General features: G+C 39.8%; 1 protein-coding gene across 3 annotated transcripts in view; it reads left to right on the forward strand.

The window, feature by feature from the left end:
* Nucleotides 1-19029, forward strand: part of FSIP1 (fibrous sheath interacting protein 1) — a 188360-nt gene that overhangs the window by 65922 nt on the left and 103409 nt on the right. For all 3 annotated transcript variants that reach the window (XM_021940414.2, XM_017960512.3, XM_003900754.5), the window contains exon 10: nt 3220-3357. In XM_021940414.2, coding sequence (XP_021796106.2) covers nt 3220-3357 — 138 coding nt within the window. The remainder of the gene's footprint in view (nt 1-3219; nt 3358-19029) is intronic.

The following is a 19029-nucleotide window of genomic DNA, read 5'->3' on the forward strand; positions in this document are numbered from 1 at the left end:
GGCAAGGTGGTGTGCGCCTGTAGTCCCAGCCACTTGAGAGGCTGAGGTGAGAGGATCGCTTGAGCCTGGGAGGACGAGGCTGCAGTGAGACGTGACTGCGCCACTGCACTCCAGCCTGGCTGGCAGAATAAGACCGTGTCTCAAAAAAAAAAAGGTCTGTCTGCTTATGAAATTGATACATGTTTATTGTAGGAAATTCAGGAACTACAAAAACAAGAAAAATAAGATTAAATAATCAGGATTTTTACCAAGTTAATTATTGTTAAATTTCCTTCCAGTCTATTTCTCTCTACACACACACACACTCACACACACACTCTATATATCAGTTAGAGTTTTTGACAAGAAACAAAAGGAATACCTAGCTTGTATTTTGAAGATAATTATATGAAGGGACTATTTATATAGCTTTAAAGGAGCTAACAGTGGATGTTGGGACACCAAGAGACTAGCCACAGTGGACAGGGGGAAGAAAAAGTGTGTGGGAGCTCAGCAAGAGCTGGAGCTGGGGGAGAAGAACTGGCCATCTGAAGTTGTAATAATAGAGGACATGAGCAAAGGGTTAGCCAACGCCAGCCCCCTCAGCACGAGCATTTGAGCTGTAGTTAGTTTCCTAACTCTGTTTCCTTGGCAGTCTGAGAAAAGTTGGAATGCCGAATACGTTAGGAGGCAACTTTGCTTATGCTTAAAATGATCCCTGGATTGGGAGAATTATAAAGACCTGATGGAGAAGCCATATTTTGGGCATCTCTCACTGCAGTGATTCTTGTGGCTGGGCACATTTCTTGCTGGGTCCCTGGACTCAGTGTGCCTGTGGGGGCATTTCAAGACATAATGGCTCCTGTAGGATAGGCGGATTTTAAGACAGGCAGCTTATAGCTGTTTTGCTCTTTATACCTATATTGTTTTGGCATGGACTGTAGCAAACACTCCCATTGAAAAGGGATACCTGATACTGCCCTGCTGTGTTTCCTGTTTTATATCCTTCTGAGTAGAGTGGCTCTAAGTGTGTCCTCTGTTAGTCTTTGAGCATGAACATGCAGTTGAATCTAAGAAAACTCAGCACATCTCAGGGATACATCACTGCCCAAACTGTGATGCAAAAGTATGGGAGGAAGGGGAAAAATACCCCAAGCTGTCTCTCCTTCTCTCCTCTACTCTCCTAGAACTCCTCCCCTTACTTTGACTAAACCTAACCGGAAGATGGAGCTCCAGGAGAAACGCCCTGATGGTCCCAGCTGTGGCAGGTACTCACCAGAGTTTATCATACTTCTATTGATGGACACCTGGGTTGCTTTCAGTTTTTAGCTGCCATGAACATTTGTGTACAAGGCTATAGTTACATATTTTAACTTCTCTTTGATAAATTCATAGGAGTTGAATTTTTGGGTCACAGGATCGACAAACATTTAACTTTTTAAGAAATGGCCTGTTTTGGCATGGTGGCTCACAATTGTAATCCCAGCACTTTGAGAGGCCAAGGCGGGTGGATCACAAGGTCAAGAGATCGAGACCATCCTGGCCAACATGGTGAAACCCTGTCTCTACTAAAAATACAAAACTTAGCCGGGCATGGTGGCGCATGCTTGTAATCTCAGTTACTCAGGAGGCTGAGGAAGGAGAATCTCTTGAACCCAGGAGGCAGAGGTTGCAGTGAGTGGGGATTGTGCCACTACACTCCAGCCTGGCAACACAGCGAGACTCCATCTCAAAAAAAAAAAAAAAAAAAAGAAATGGCCTGTTTTTCAAAGTGGTTGTACCATTGTATAGTCCTGCAAACAATGTAAGAGAGTCCCTCTTGTTTCACACATTTCCAGCATTTGGTGTTCAGTTTTTCATCTGGGCCATGCTAGTGGTTATGTAGTAGTGTCTCGTTGTGGTTTAATTGAATTTCCCCAATGACTAATGATGTGGAGGAGGTTTTCATGTTCTTATTTGTCATGCACACAGCTTTTATGAAGTATCTGTGCAAGTCTTTATAGAATTTGATTGTCATTTGATTGATTGTTATTGTCTATTTGATTATTTTTATTATCAAGTTGTAGGAGTTCCTTATATGTTCTGGATACAAGTCCTCTGTCAGATATGTGTGTTATGATCATTGTATCTCAGTCAGTGGTTTATTCATTTTCTCAATGGTGGCTTTGATTAAGCAACATTTAAAAATGTTGTTAAGTCCAACTTATAATTTATTTCTTTTTGTTCCTTCTCTCTGCTTGCCCTAAGATTTAGAAAAAATCCTAGTTGTAGATTATTAAAGTAATTTCAATTTAAAAATGAAATCCAGGGTGCTTTTCAGATTACCATGTGTCCTACTTCATAGCAGGTGTGTCTTCATAAAAGTTTATAAAATGCTGACTGCTTAGCATTGCAAAGAGACCTTGATACCATTTTTTCCAAACTCCTCCCTAACATTAGATTTCCTTTAAAAAATATTTCTGATAATAATTCAGCCTCTAGATGTGTATTAGACTGTTCTCTCACTGCTATAAAGAAATACCTGAGAATGAATAATTTATAAAGAAAAGAGGTTTAATTGGCTCACGGTTCTGCAGGCTGTACAAGAGGCATAGCAGCTTCTGCTTTTGGGGAAGCCTCAGGAAACTTACAATCATGGCAGTAGGTGAAGGGGAAGCAGGCACGTCTTACATGGCCAGAGCAAGAGGAAGAGAGAGAGAAGAGGGAGGTGATACACACTTCTAAACAACCAGACCTCGTGGTAACTCACTCACTCACAATCACGAAAACAGCACTGAGGGTATGGTGCTAATCCATTCATGAGAACTCCACCCCCATGACCCAGTCACCTCCCACCAGGCGCCACCTCCAACGCTGGGGATTACAATTTGACATGAGATTTGGTAGGGACACAGAGCCAAACCATATCAGGATGCTTCTAGAGATTGAAAGCTACCAGAAGTGAGAAATGAAGCCAAATATAAAATAATCACTTTTGAAATTGACACACTCTTTTAATAATTTGCTAAGTAGAATTGTATGCAATAAAAATTGGGTTCCTTTCCTGCTTTTTGTATGTACAATTGGACCTTTACCTCCTAAAATGGAAAGACTTTAAAGCATTATAAAATATTGTTTTGAAGGGAAGAAATATTGTTTGAAAAGCAAAGCTAACCCTCAAGGCTCAGTTGCTTTGAGGTTGGTATGTGACAGCACATATCCAGCCTGGAAATGATGTTTTTTTTTTTTTTTCTTAATTAGGAACCTGACCTTGATGGTGAAAAAAATATGGAAGTAACTCCAGGAGAAAAGGTACTCAGGAACACCAAAGAGCAACGGGATCTGCGTATTCGGCTGAGAGAGATTGATGAAAAGCTGAGAATGATGAAGGAAAATGTGGTAAGTCTTTCTTTTTTTTAAATTAACTTTTTTTTTAGACAAAAATAGAGTTGGGGTCTCTCTATGTTGCCCAGGCTGGTCTCGAACTCCTGGGCTCAAGTGACCTGCCCCATTCAGCCTCCCAAAGTGCTAGGATTCCAGGTGTGGGCCACCACACCTGACCATCTCTCTTATTTAAAGATGGTATAACCAAAACTTGTACCAAAAAAGGTTTCAGTCTCTTTTGACTATTTTATGACTCTTCTCATGTGTTAAATCAGCCATGTGAATTTGTCAGTCACAATGTGAATAAAAGCTAAACATATAATTCATAGGACTTTGATATTATTCTGAATTTAAGCAATTTATATAATATAAAACATTAATTTAAATAACATAAAGCATATTCTGACTTCAGATAGTGTGTAAGATACTTCGGATAGTGTGTAAGATACTATCTGAAGTCAGAATAATTATCCTTAATCCTAATATTCTGACAGTGACACAAATACTCATTTTTTTGTGGAAAAATTTGGTAGTTCTCCCTAAAATCATCTTCTGTTTTGAACTTATAGCTTAAATTCTCTCACTTTTTGTTTGTAATTACTAATATATTATTAGTAATTAATGAATTTTAATGCATTCCAAGTCTTTCTTGGCCTACTTCATGTTTTTCTTGCTCAACATGAAGACATGTCATTACTGATGAGTGAAAACTCTTAGAGCAACCCAGTTGTGAGCTGGTTGATACTCTGAACCTGTTAGAAATGCTCTATCGTATTATGATTTTCCAGCTACCTACAGCATGTTTTTAGCTGGATACCTGGATTTTCCCTAAAATTAAACATGTCAAGGCTGAGCTTGTGACTGTGGTCTTGTGGTAATTACCTGCAGTAACCCCTTTTGGTTTCCTGCTAAATTCTGTCATCTTGGGTGATCTTCAAGCCTCTTTGAGTTTTAAACAATGTGACTAATTTGTTGCCATATCCTTCCTGAGTTTCTTATGACTCAAAGTCTTTTTTTTTCTGTCCCTACTTTTATTACCCTTCTCTCAGTGTTGTCACCTCATGCGTTAGCCACTTATAACCTGGTTTTTGTAGGATTTCTTGTTTCCAGTCACTCCCTCTGTCATTATTCCATTTAATATACTGCACTGTGGAGTAAACATCAGGTGAGTGATTTTAAAATATGCTCCCCTTCAGAGCCCCTGAGTGTGTGTCACAATCCCGTCGTCACACCTTAATGGTCAAGCCCAGCTGAACTGCCCTCACTGCCCGCAGGCCACAGATAGCAGCACTGACACAGAGGCTGATGGAGATCAGGGTCACCTCATGAGAGTTAGGCAGCAGATCTAAAGGGAAGGAATACATGGTGCTTCTTTTAGAGCGCATTTTTATTTGCTTTTCATGGAGAATCTCATGGGTGTTGTATTTCAGGGAGACCTCTGTTTCCATTTTCAGAGAGATTTCCCTGATTCTGTTGATGGGATGAAGTAGAAGAAGTAGGAATGGGCCGGGGGCAGTGGCTCACTCCTGTAATCCCAGCACTTTGGGAGGCCGAGGTGGGCGGATTGCCTGAACTCAGGAGTTCGCGACCAGCCTGGGTAACAAGGTGAAACCCCGTCTCTGCTAAAATCCAAAAAAAATTAGATGGGTGTGGCGGCGTGCACCTGTAGTCCCAGTTACTTGGGAGGCTGAGGCAGGAGAAGTGCTTGAACCCGGGAGGTGGAGGTTGCAGTGAGCCCGAGATTGCACAACTGCACTCCAGCCTGGGCAACAGAGTAAGACTCTGTCTCAAAAAAAAAAAAAAAAAGTAGGAATGGTAGGGAAGTGTAAGGGGGCTCTTGGCCATTCATTGTAGTGGTAATGATGGTACATTGTAAATTCGATGTTGTAAATGAAATGTTTGTGGTTTGATTGGTTTTGAAAACTGTTGGTACTTCCTCTCACCCCATATCTGCCAATCCAAGGTGGGCTAAGCCTGTCACTCCCCATGATCCATTCTCCTGATTTTTGACTGCTGTGGTCTGGAGGTTTGTGTCCCCCCAGAATTCCTTTTGAAACCCTAATCCCCAAGGTGATGGGATTAGGAGGTGGAGAATTTGGGGAAGTGATTAGGTCATGTCAGTGAAACCCTTGTGAGTGAAATTAGTGCCTTTATAAAAGAGGCCCAAGGGAACTCATTTGCCCCTTTTACCATGTGAGGATGTAGTGAGAAGTCACCCCTATCAACAAGGAAATGGGCCTTTACTAGGCACCAAACCTGCCAGCTCTTTGATCTTGGACTTCCCAGCTTCTAGAACTGTGAGAAATAAGTTTCTGTTGTTTATAAACCACCCAAAATACCATTATTTTGTTGCCCAGACAGACTTAAGACACTGGCCATTTATCACATACCTTGAACATGTACCTGTTCTTTTCTACCACGTCTCTACCATTATTTAATTTTTGGCTCAAAACCAGGATCCTTTAAGAAAGCATATGTCATTCCACTGCCTTATGAAGTTTGGCTACACTTAAAGGGATATAATAAATGTCAAGAGTTGGTTGTTATCCAAGTGGAAAAGAATAATACATGAGTAGATAAGAGCAGTTATTGAATACCAACTATGAGCCAGGCACTGTCCCAAGTATTTTACAGATACTAAAGTGTTTAATCATCACAGCTGCTCCATGAGGTAAATACCGGTCCTCATTTTGTAGATGAAGAAATGGAGCGAAGGAGAGGTTGACTAATTCCTTAAGGTTACATGGCTAGTAAGTGGAGGAGATAGGATTCAAATGGTTAGCATTTAACAACTATGCTATTACTGCCTTTCTGGGACTTGCTTTTCTTTTCATGATTAATGTTGTTTTTTTGTTAATTAAAGTGTGATAAACTTGTTATAATCAGTAATATTCATGAGTGAAATGTTTGGGTTCCCCTATACAAATTTTATTTTCGTAGTTTTGTCTTTTACAGTTAACACTTTCAGAGGCTGTTATCTGCATGATAAAGGCCCACAAATGTTGATCTGTACTGTTTTATTTTTTTTTTATTTTTATTTTTTTCTGAGAATATCACTTCCGTTGCCCAAGTTGGAGTGCAGGTAATCCTCCCACCTCAACCTCCTGAGTAGCTGGGGCTACAGGTGTGTGCCACCATGACCAGCTAATTTTTTTATATTTAGGAGAGGCAGGGGTTTACCTTGTTTCCCAGACTGATCTGTCACTCCTGAGCTCAAGCAATCTGCCCACCTTGGCCTCCCAGAGGGCTGGGATTACAGGCCTGAGCCACCACGTCTGGCCCTGTTTTATGTTTTCATTGCTTAGTGTAGATTCATAACTGTAGATTCCTAACTGAGTTCATAATTGTGGATTCACATTGTGTACCATGTGACCTGTTGAGGGGAAGATACTGTGTGTTTCAAACTCTGAAAACGCACTGTACCTCATAGATGGCTAGATACTATTTCGACCGGGAATCTGGAGACCTGAGTCCTTGTTTCAGTTTTGTTTATAGCCTGCTCTGTGACTTTGAATAAATTACATAGTTTCTCAGAGCAGGGGTCCCCCACCCCTGGACCAAGGACCAGGTACAGGGCCGCTCAGCAGGTGGTGAGCAGCAGGTGAGGGTGGCTTCATTTGTGTTTATAGCTACTCCCCATCTCTTGCTTTACCTGAGCTCTGCCTCCTGTCAGATCAGTGGCATTAGATTCTCATAGGAGCACGAGTCCTATTGTGAACTGCACACGCCAGAGGTCTAGGTTGCACATTCCTTGTGAAAATCTAATGCCTGATCATCTGAGGTGGGACAGTTTCATCCAAAAACCATACCCCTCCTCCACCCCTCCCCCTATTGCCAAAAAGGCTGGGGACCACTGTCTGAGAGACTTCATTTCATTGCTTTAAAGTCAAGAGAGTAGTGCAAGATGACCTCTGTTCTTTTGCCGGAGATTGTTGGCACACTTACTTTTAATAAGAAGTGATGTTATTTTTAATATATAGTATCTAAAACTAGTTTGTGTGTTTCCTAAATATTTGGTATTAATTGGATTACATCTTCTATTGAAAGTTACTTTTGGAAGTTTAGTAACACTTTTTAGGAGAATGCGAGATTGTCTTTTCTATATACAAAATTAGTCTACTGCCCTCCAACCAGAGAATGTGGTTTCTGAATGATAGGAAATGGCCAACTTTGCAGTTTTGCCTTATTCGGCCTCCTGCAATGGAACATCCTTTCAGGATTACTGATGGAAGACGTAATCTGTGGCCATTGAATTGGTGATCTAAGGATCAAACCCATATCCTGTTTTAGGGATGGGAGAAGAAAGAGTGAGCTAAGGGGCAGTATAGGAGCCCTAGGGGGTACTGGAAACGCCTGCATCCAGGATTGATTTGTCAGTAAAGGCTGGAAAAGCAGCTTAATTCTGTGTTTCAGGGTTAGGCTGAGGCTGCTGATGCACATTTGTCTTGGTCAAGACTGGTTGAGGAAGTGGGATTTGATTTAGTCCGTAGGAGGTGGTAGTGTTGTTGGCATCAGTGGATTTAGCTATTAGGAGCTAGGGAAAGTAGACAATGAAATGAGGTTGAAGCTCACACACTTAATATGAAACTCAGTAGGCATCAGGGGCCTTGAAAAGCCGCTCTGAGAGTGGAGGAAGGATGAGCCGTGGGTGCTGGAAGCAGCATGTGTGAAGCACATCTGTAGGATTTCCTTAGCGTGAGTTAGCCGTGTCATACAGCTGCTCTGGGACACATTAAGAGAGAAGTAAGCAAAATGGATCATCTGTAGATATTAGAGTGACCAAGATGAGGAAGAGATGTAAAACCAGGTCATATGAAGGATCGTTAATGGGGCTACATGTATTTATTTAGCCCAGCAAAGAAGAGACTAGTGCATGTGTGTTTTGTATGTGTTTGTTGGGGTAGGAGGGAAGGGGAATGGTTTGGTAGAAAAATCACAGATGGTCACTTCCCAAAGAGATTTAAAGGGCTGACATGTTAAATATTAATTTGATTCTTTATAGTGGAGGAGGAAAATGCATGGTGATTGGGAAGCCAAAAAGAGACATATTTCTGGTAAATATTGAGGAAGAAAGTTAGAATTATCTCATTGGAAATGGTCTATCTGGGACTAAGTATTCAAACTAGACTGGAGTGACACTGGCTGGGTAGAGAGTGTTGAAGTATCATGGGGTGCCTGGATGGTTTAGGTGAGTGTCTCAGGCCCAAGCAGGCAGCCTGTAGGTGGTGAATAGGTGGAGGAGCTGCGTTTGAGCTCTTTTCACATGTCAGGGAGTTTGTGCTGAGCCACCTGCCGCTTGCCTAGTTGGTTCCCATGGGGTTAGGTGTAGTGGCTTTAGCTGTGGATAGGAGTTTTTCCACCAGGTTACTTGTATGGAGACAATTTGAGATGTTCGAATGAAGAGATAATGGGAGTATCTGTTTTCATAGAATAGGCACCATAAGACAGCCCCCACAGACAGTCTCTCCATCATTTGCCATACAAGTGATGTCTGTCTCTGGTACTTCAAACCAGACAAAGAAGAGAGTAGTTTTCTGTTGGTTTGGGTGCTCTGCAGGCTTCTCTGCCCATCCAGTCTTCTAACCCCACTCTGCCCTAAATCACTTCCCCGGTCCTAGTATATAAGCTTTTTATAGGGGGCATGGTGGTTAAAGGTCAGACTGCTTGGGGTTTGAATCTCAACTGTGCACTTAGTAGCTGTGTGACCTTGGCGGGTCCCCTGAGCCCTCTGTGCTTCAGTTCGTTAATCTGTAGAATGGAGATAATTACAATTACTGTAACACTCACCTCATAGGGCTGTTATGAAGTTTAAATTAGTATATGTAAGGTACTTAGAACAGGGTCTGGACATTTTAAGTGTGATATACATTTGTTTTGCTATTTTTATTATTAACATAATTAATATGACATTTACATAAGCTTGTTTCCAGGGGGGAAGGACGTCTTATGGAGGGCAACATTGAAGACGGAGGGGTAAGCCTTGGAGAAGAACCAGGGTACCCTTTTCCTTATTCAGGATGAAAGAAAGGAAGGGTGGGCCACGAAAGGCAGGCTGAGAGATGAAGAGAAGGTGTGAGAGGCCATGTTTGAATGTTCTCTACTTACCCTGTAAATTAGCGACCTCTCCATATGGTCAGAGTGGGAGGGTAGAGTGGGGATTGAAGAAGGGTAGGAAGGGACTGGAATAGAGCCAGTGAAAATAAGATAAAAGCAATGGTAAACAGTCAGGTAGCCCAGGGGAGGTTGGAAACCCTGCTGTGAAATGGAGCCAGCCAGCAAGGCTGAAGGGTTTCTCTGACAGCTCTCAGGAGTCCACCAAAGCTGGAGATGAGGGGTGATGAGTTGAGGCAAGGGTGAGGAGAGGTTGGGTGATTGCAATGGAAGATCAAGGTGGCAAAGGAACTGGTGGCAGATACCTATGGGGGCAAGGGAACTGGTTATGGTTACCTATGAGACCATAACTGAAAAAATGTAATATGTATACCTCAGATATCAGCTGGGACCCTTTTGCCTTGCTTTAACCCAGTGTTATAACTTATTGTACTGACACAGACTAGAATACCATCTGCCTATCAAAAGAATGAGGTAAGTCTATGTGTCTTGAAAAGATGTCTGTGATTGAGCATTAAGGAAAAAGAGCCTGTTGCAGAAGATAGTGATCAGTGTGATACCATTTTAATAAAAAGAGTCATAGGAAAATCCTGGAACAATATACGTATACCAAATGCTTACCAGCAGTTACTTTTAGCAGGGATTGGGATGGATGGGGAGGCAAAGAAAGGAAATTAACTTTTTGTAACACACACTATTTAAAGGGAAAAGTGTGTTGGGATTATGGGTGATTTTTATATTATTATTGTGCTTTTCTTTATATCTCAGACTTCTGTAATATACATGTGTTGTGTCTATACAGAAATAAATTAATGTTTAAAAATGTGGAAAGCATCTATGTGTACAAGAGATCATTGCTTATTGTATCTCAGTAAATGGTTTTTATATATTTAGAAAAATAGAGTGAGTCATCACAAGGAATAATATTCAGCCTTACCAGCAATTAAAATTCATGTTCAGACAACTTGTAGGAACTATATACACCTGTTAGGCCAGCCAAAAGAATGACAAATATGATATCATTATGTGTCAGTAAGACTGGTGTAAAGATTGGGACAGTGATATTTGGACATTATTGGTAGCTTTTTGAATGGTTTATTTTTTCTCCTGGAAAACAATTGGTCAATGAATATAACAACAGCTATAATATGATTCATATTTTTGAGCTGTATAATTCTACTTTTAGGAATATTTTCAAAGTAATAATGCCCAAGGAAACCAACCAATGAACCAAACAAACAAAAAAGCCCCAGGAAATAAATGTTCTCAAAGAAGGGAATGTCAAAGCAACTTATATAATATTAACCCATTTAATACTATGGTAGGATGATAAAAATGACAAGGACCTGGACTTTGTCAATAGAAGACTTTTTTTTTTTTTTTTTTTGAGCCGAGTCTCGCTCTGTTGCCTAGGCTGGAGTGCAATGGCGTGATCTCGGCTCACTGCAACCTCTGCCTCCCAGGTTCAAGCGATTCGCCTTCCTTAGCCTCCTGAGTAGCGGGGACTATAGGCACGTGCCACCACACCCGGCTAATTTTTGTATTTTTAGTAGAGATGAGGTTTTGCCATGTTGGCCAGGCTGGTCTCGAACTCCTGACCTCAAGTGATCTGCTTGCGTTGGCCTCCCAAAGTGCTGGGATTACAGGCGTGAGCCACCGCACCAGGCTAATATAGGACTTCTAATTGAAAATATATGATACAAAACATACAAATAAACATTTAAGATAGATTTTATCAACTATGTTATATATGTATATTCATATATTGGCGCATATATACTAACAACCACCTGAAGGGAAATAGAATATGTGCTATAACTTACCTTTATTAGATACTTTCCACTTTCTATTAAATTGCCTTTATTTCTAAAGAAAGGGGAGCCATAATTGAGGCAATTTTATTATATCATTTTTTTATTTAAGGATATTTTAATCCATTAACATAATGATGGACTTTTTGAATAATTTAAATGAATAGCAACAATAATTCATTATTTGTCTCATTTTTCAGAGGTGTGAGTGTTCCATTGTGACAATAAAGATTTTTTGTTTTTTTTTAAAAAAATAAAGAACATTTTTGACTTCTAGAGTTAGGTAAAAATACCTTTGATGAAGTTGCATAATGATCCTGTCTTTCACAAATCAAAAGAATTCCATTTTAAAAGTTTTTGCATTTTAAATAAAAAATCATCAATCTGACCTTATCCCATTGATCCCACTAATGATAAAATACTCTCAAAGATGTTTTGTTAGTATTGTTAGGAAAAACTTTCTCTAGTTCTAGTCATTCCAAATGCTTTGACCACACTTTTTAGGTCTTTTTTGTGTCTCTTTTTGATTCTCAGTTTGAACTTCATTCATTTACTCCATCATTTGAAGTCTCTACTATTTCTATCCGCATTCTTTCTCTTTTCAGTTTCCTGGAAACCACTGAGCTTGGCCTTGTTTGGTGAACTGCATTGTCATTATTGCATCAAAATGTTAGCACTCTAAGCCCTGTTGCTGAGCACTGAGGATAAGAATGTGGCTCACAAAGGATGATAAATCCTCACATTCTGATTCTTCTTTCGACATGCTCTTGTCATTTAACCTGATATAAGCATATATGAACCCCAGTCAGAAGACTGGAGTGCTCCTTCTGCTTAAAGAATGGGTCGGGAAGTCTACCTTCAATTGTTACACATGCTATAGATTCAGAATTCTCCAATGTGAGAGCCAAAGGGGCTTAGAGGTCATGTGGGGCAGTTCCATGGATTAGAAACCAAAGTCTTGAGCAGCTAAATGATTTTTCAGAAATAATCGAAGCCCAGCTCTTCTGACACCTCAACCTGTGAACATTTCAATAAATCCAACCTCTCTAAGTCACATCTGTATAGTTCAGCCAATTTTCAGCTAAGATTTGTGGCCACCCACAAATGTAGGCTTTATTCTAAAACCTTTAAGCTATTACCAACCGGATATTCATCTTTTCCAAATTCAGCACTACTCCAAACAGACCTGACATGTTTGTGGTTAAACAGGAAGACCAGATAGTGTGCTTTGGTGTTCATACATTAATGAAAGTCTGAATTGGAAAAATAGTTATACTTTGGTGTCACTGTTTATAACTGCAGAAATTATTTTAATCTTTTTTTCACTTGTAACAGGTTTTAGAAATGTGGATAAAATAATAACACTGCCACATACAGTTGGTATTTAGAGTATACAACTTTTGTTCTTTCTGTAGGTGGTGGCAGGTGTGTGTAATAATGATGCAAAACATTTGGTTTTAAACTTTGGAGAGTGAGATTTGTACATTAACAGAGAAACGTTAAAAAATGTGTTCTCTTAATCATAGGCCCGTTTTGAAACAAGCAAGTAGAACATAAAATTTTCAGAAGCACTTATATATTTCTACATCATTTAATGCAGAAATCTTAACAAAACTCCTTGCAATGGAATATCATCATTTAATAGTTGAGAATGTAGAACAGTTAAAGTTACATGGCTGATGTTCATGAATTATCCTGCAATGAATAAATGACCCAGTAACCTTTTAAAAGTTATTGACTTCATAGATCAATATAATTTATGAGAAATTTGAAACATAATTAGCTGGAGTTCTTCGACAGGAAAATGTTTTTATTTATTTATTTATTTTTAAATTTTACTTTAAGTTCTGGGATACATGTGCAGAACGTGCAGGTTTGTTACACAGGTATACATGTGCCATGGTGGTTTGCTGCACCTGTCAACCCGTCGTCTAGGTTTTAAGCCCTGCATGGATTAGGTATTTGTCCTAATGTTTGAGATGAAGATGTTAAGGATAGTTGGATATTTTTTCATGAACTTACTTTGTTCCAACTATCCTTTTAAATCAATTTGTAAAATATATTAGTAGGTTTCAGTTTCAAACTCATTTTGGAATGAGAGAGGTTATAAATAAACTTTGTATTCTACCTATACTGTAAACATTTTAAAAATTATTAAAGATGTTTGGTTCTGGATTATGGTTTTTCACATGTGTTATGATAATGCAGATGATATGTTATAGAAGGTGTAGGTATTGTGCTGTTTCTGAATAATAACGTGCCATATCTTGAGAGGCACCTTAAAAATGACAATTATGGGCTGGGCACGGTGGCTCACGCCTGTAATCCCAGCACTTTGGGAGGCTGAGGTGGGCAGATCACCTGAGGTTGGGAGTTTGAGACCAGCCTGACCAACATGGCAAAACCTCATCACTACTAAAAATACAAAATTAACCAGGGGTGGTGGTGCATGCCTGTAATCCTAGCTACTCGGGAGGGTGAGGCAGGAGAACTGTTTGAACCCGGGAGGCAGAGGTTGCAGTGAGCAGAAGTAGCGCCTTTGCACTCCAGCCTGGGCAATAAGAGTGAAACTCCATCTTAAAAAAAAGGACAATTATGATAGTAACTTTGTTTTATAATACTGCTTATTTTTCCTTAAATTCTTATTGTTGAGCAGAGGCTCTAGAAATAGGTAATAAGACTAGCTAGGTTTTAACATAACTTACCATTTGCTTTCTGAATTAGTTTTTAAAGTTCATTGGTAGCGGCCATGTGCTGTAGGTGTGATTACATGGAACAAGGACAGGTACATGCTTCAAGAAATAAACAAATGTGAATATGATTATTAAGTATAATTATATAAAATAATTATTGTAAAAATTATAATATATGATGCACACACACCGTATTTAAGCAGTATAGCATTGAGGTAAAAGAAAAATGTGTACATAAACATTATACTGATTTTAGAGGTTAAAATGAAGCCTATTATTTGGATGTTGACACAGGGTAGTAACATGCCACATGGAACTGTTTCCAGCCCCTATGCAGATCTCTGGATGGGAGAGTTCTAGTTCTAGCTGTATGGCAGACTAGATGTTAAGAGAGACCCTGCTTGGGAAAGCAAGCCTGAGCATGCTAGATAAAATATATTTTTTAAAAAGTAGTTTTAAAAGCATGGCTGAGCTGGCAGAAATGTGTAAGGGAATTCCTTGGAGGGTAGGAATGACAAGACACTATGTGTTAGGAGGGGTAGGTGGCCACTGGAACAAACATTGGTCCCCATGGTATCTGTTGACCTCTGAAGGCCTGAAGTGTGGGTTTAACCAGGCATGTGTAGAGGGAGCACAGGAAACAGAGCCCAAGACAGGGTAGAGGTCAAGGCAGAGCTCCCACATAGAGTCAGCACACCAAATGGTTCTTCCGAGTGGAAAAACGAAGAAGAATCTGCTCTGGAGAGGGATTGGTGGGGACATGTGTAGCTGTCTCTGCTTTGGTTGTGGGTGGAATGGAAAAGAAAAGACCCCCATGAGAATTACTAATGATAACCCTGCATGAAGGTAGGCTTTGGGTTTGAGTTCATACCACCCATGGGGCCAAGTTGAATGTTCAGTTGAAAATGGTCTTAGATTGGAGTAATCCTAGCTCCTGGTAGAAGGAAAGGGAAATCTCTCTGGAAGAACACAATAATTTAAATCTAGACCTTAATAAATTCTCACAAATAAAATTTAAGGGCCATGAATCCATGATAGAGGACTCCCCCGACCCCCAACGCATAAAGAAAGAAACTACCATGAGCAGTGGTTAATTGAAAAAACATGCTGTAGAGTCAGTTCCACGTAGACTGCAGAGTTTGGAGTGGTCTGTTTCAGAATGTAAAATGTGTCTGTTTAATATATTTAAAGAAAGAAAATGAGCTTTGAGAATATGACAAAGATTTGAAATGAAACCAGATAGAATTCATAGAAATGAAAATATAATGTTAAGTGGACATTCTTGGAGTTAGACCTTCCTTGATCCTTTAAACAGGATCCTGGCACTTACATCTATTTTCCCTTCATCATTCTATAGCTTTGTTAAAGCTTTGCACCATCCCTCCAGTGAGAACAACAACAGTTTTTCAAACCAGTCAGAGAAAAGTTGTTAAACAGTTTTTGTAAAACAGCACATTAGCCTCTGAGACTTAGGGCAGAAGGAAGAAAAAGAGATAGATTATAATTACACACAACCTACATATGCAGGAATATATTACTATTATTTTTTTGCCAGTAAGATGGATTTTTTTCAAACTTTTTTTGCCCTTCTTATTGCCCTTCTTAGCTTCTGCTCTTTATTCCTTAAAATGTTAACTCTTATCTTACCCCAAGTTTTTACATTGAACAGTTTGGAACACATACCAGATTTACTAAAGAAGTGTGCTCCTTGATCCATTAAAAAAATTTTTTTTAAGATGGGGTCTCACTCTGTCACCCAGGCTGGAGTGCAGTGGTGCAGTCTTGGCTCACCACAACCCCTGCCCCCTGGGCTCAAGTGGTTTTCCCACCTCAGCCCCCTGAATAGCTGGGACTACAGGCCTGCATCACCATGCCCAGCTAATTTTTGTGTTTTTTGTAGAGGTGAGGTCTCACTATGTTGCCCAGGTTGATCTCGAACTCGTGGGCTCAAGCAGTCTGCCTACCTCGGCCTACCAAAGTGCTGGGATTACATGAGTGAGCCACTGCATCCAATGAAAGCTGTATTTTAAATGGAAACTGGAATGGCACAAAAATTCTGTGTCCCAACTTTTGGGTTCAGGAAATCTATTCATCCTTTGCACATGCTCAAGAATCTTTGTGTAACTGGATTCTGTGCTAAATATATATGGGGACCTATGGGCTGCATAGTGGAGTAGTGAAAGCCTTGTATAGACACTGGTGGGCAATCTTTCCTCCCTCCTCAAGGCCATAGGACATCTCTTCATATATTTGTAATAATTTTCTCTGGAGCTCAAAATGGAAAGCAATGGGCTGATTACTATTTTGACAGTCATAATTTGTGACCAGACTTTAAAAAATATTGTGGTCAATGATGTTGCACAATTACTTTTGTCTGTCACATAGAAAAAACAATCCAGATTTAATTCAGTGCAAACAAATAAATAAAATGCTCTGCTAAGAATATAGAGTCAAGCTTTTGGTCTAGTGGGAGAGGCTGGGACTAGTCGACAAATATAAGGCAGAAATAAAACAAATGACATGAGAGAAATAGAAATCAAGTGCTATATTTGATCAAAACAGAGAACAGTTACAGCAGAGCGATTTGGAAAGGCTTTGTGGAAAATGTGAAATCTGAATTGAGCCTTGAGGAATGAGCCGGGTTTCATTTGGTATAGATGGAGGTGGGTGTTACAGAAAGAAGACACTGTGGAAAAGGGCCAGCTTTTGGAAAGCTTGGATCATTATAGGGAACAGAATGATCAGTAACGTTTATGAATTAATCATAGAAAGGTCTGACTTTTTGCCAATGCCATAAAGATACATGACATCTTAGAAACTTGAATTTTGCTGAACCGAGAACTTGAATCAGGCTTTCTGCAGGGCTCTTGTTTGGGAGTAAGTCACTTGGTGAGTGAGTGAGTGAGTGCTCCCAGCGGAGGGCCTGGCATCCTCAGCTGGTGCAGCTCTCCCATTCTCAGCTTGGCATGGTGTGGGCCTTAATACTTGTGAACTACTGAAGGTATGTTTCTGTGTCTTTAAAAAAAAATCTAGTGGTAGTGATTGAAAAGCAGACAGCGATTCTTATTAACGACAACAATGCTTCAGAAATTTGAGTGGAATGCTGAATTTGGTATTGGATCAGATGGGTGACAGGAGTGTGGAATTTTGCAGACGACTCAGGAAGAAACTCCTTTTCACATTGGAGGTCTGCTTTCATCCACTCTGGATGAAAGGCAATAGAAGAAAATAAAATTATAAAAGTAGAATGAGGCCATATTGAATAGCAGGCTGTGACTGGTGGATGAAGTTTTCTGAGCAGCTGTTTAATATGAACTAAACTTTTAGAAAAGATATTATTGGCAGGTTGATTGTACTTTTACTATCAACGAAGATACATGGTGAGAGTTGTTACAAGAACTATTCAAAAAACTGGAAGTTCAATAAAATGAAATGATCTACATAATAGATATTATATTCTCAAAGTTTCCATTCTCCCAACTTTTGTGTCCAACATTAAGATTGTGAATTTTGTTGTATTTTTCTTTAATCCCCATATCTCTAGGCATTTATTCCTATCTCTAACAAAATTGCAACAATATTTGTGAAAATAAAACTAGGGTACACATTAACAACTGCCTACCCCAAATCCATTTGCTGTTTTTCCTTACTGATAAAATTCTAGTTAAAAATACTATCCCAGACTCCCTTGTAACTAGGGTGACCATGTAAGTTAGTTCTGGCCAGTCAGATACAGGCAGAAGTCTCTTGATAAAAGGAAAAACAGCTGACATATGCCTTTCGCCCTTCATCTTTTCCCTTCTTGGTGGGAGCATAGAAACACTGCCTGAACCTTCAGGAGGCGTCTTGAGACCACAAGGGCAGGTCAGAAAGAGAGGAGGCTGGGGCAGTTGTCCCGTCATAAAGTTATTGCATCACCTCTTACCTGTTTACCTCTGACCAATTTCTTAAGTTGGAAAAATAAACCGACCTTGGTTATGCCAGGCGTGTCGCTGGGTTTCTTTTACGAAAGCAATCCTAACTGACACAGTAGCCCACTTTTGGGCGGGTATATAAAATGGATAGCATTCCTTCTGGTGCACTGGGAGAATTCAGGGAATGAATGAGTTTTGCGAGGGAATTGTGGTGACACTTTAGTGTGTCTGCCCTGTGGGAAGCGAGTTTGAACCCCAAACTGAAAGTTATACCATCCACCAGCATTGGCAAACTATAATGCCGCTCCACTGCTCACGTGTATGTGGCCCAAAGGGGCAGAGCAGCCCTGGGGAAAACACTGATCATGAGGAGTGCGGAATGCTCAGATCAGCTTCCAGTAAGCATAGACTTTAATTTTGGGGAAAAGGAGTAACTAGTGGCAGGTGTTTTACTGATTGTGGTGGAGGGAGCAAACCTCTTGCGTTATGCCACTGATGAAGACCTATTATTGAAAGAGAATACTGAGTATTTGCAGAGTTACAGAAATGGCAATAAGAATCTCGACAAGATGAAGTAGCATTCCAGACCAGCACTGTCCAACAGAAACACAATGCAACCACATAAGTAATTTTATATCTTCTGCTAGTCACATCAAAAAGGTAAAAAGAAGCAGGTGAGATTGTATTTAACTCACTATATTCAAATATCATTTTGACATGTATTTAATTTAAACATTATTAATTGTATATTATATATATATATATGAAATCCAGTGTGTTTTGTACACTTATAACACATCTTGATTTGGACTCAGCCACCATTCAAGGTCTCCATTGCCCCATGTGGTTAGTGGCTATTAACAGAGCAGTTTCAGAGAAGAAAAAGGTGATTTATGTAGTACTCAGATACATTGGTTTATTTTTTTTTTAAAAAGTAAACATTTCCCCAACATTCTAATTTTCTAGGGGTGTAGAAGAAACAGGCATTAGTAGGATTCTAGGAGAGTCTAAAAATAATGAAGAGAGAGGTCCCATAGTAGTGTCTAGCTGTGTGTTTTTAAAGTGAGTCTGACATGGGTTGTTAGATTTGGTCTAAAAAATGAGGGCCAAGAAATGAAAATTGAAACAAAAGACTTACTGAAACCATATGTGTAATCT

Source organism: Papio anubis, chromosome 7 (assembly GCF_008728515.1).
Source record: "Papio anubis isolate 15944 chromosome 7, Panubis1.0, whole genome shotgun sequence".
Lineage (NCBI taxonomy): Eukaryota > Metazoa > Chordata > Mammalia > Primates > Cercopithecidae > Papio > Papio anubis.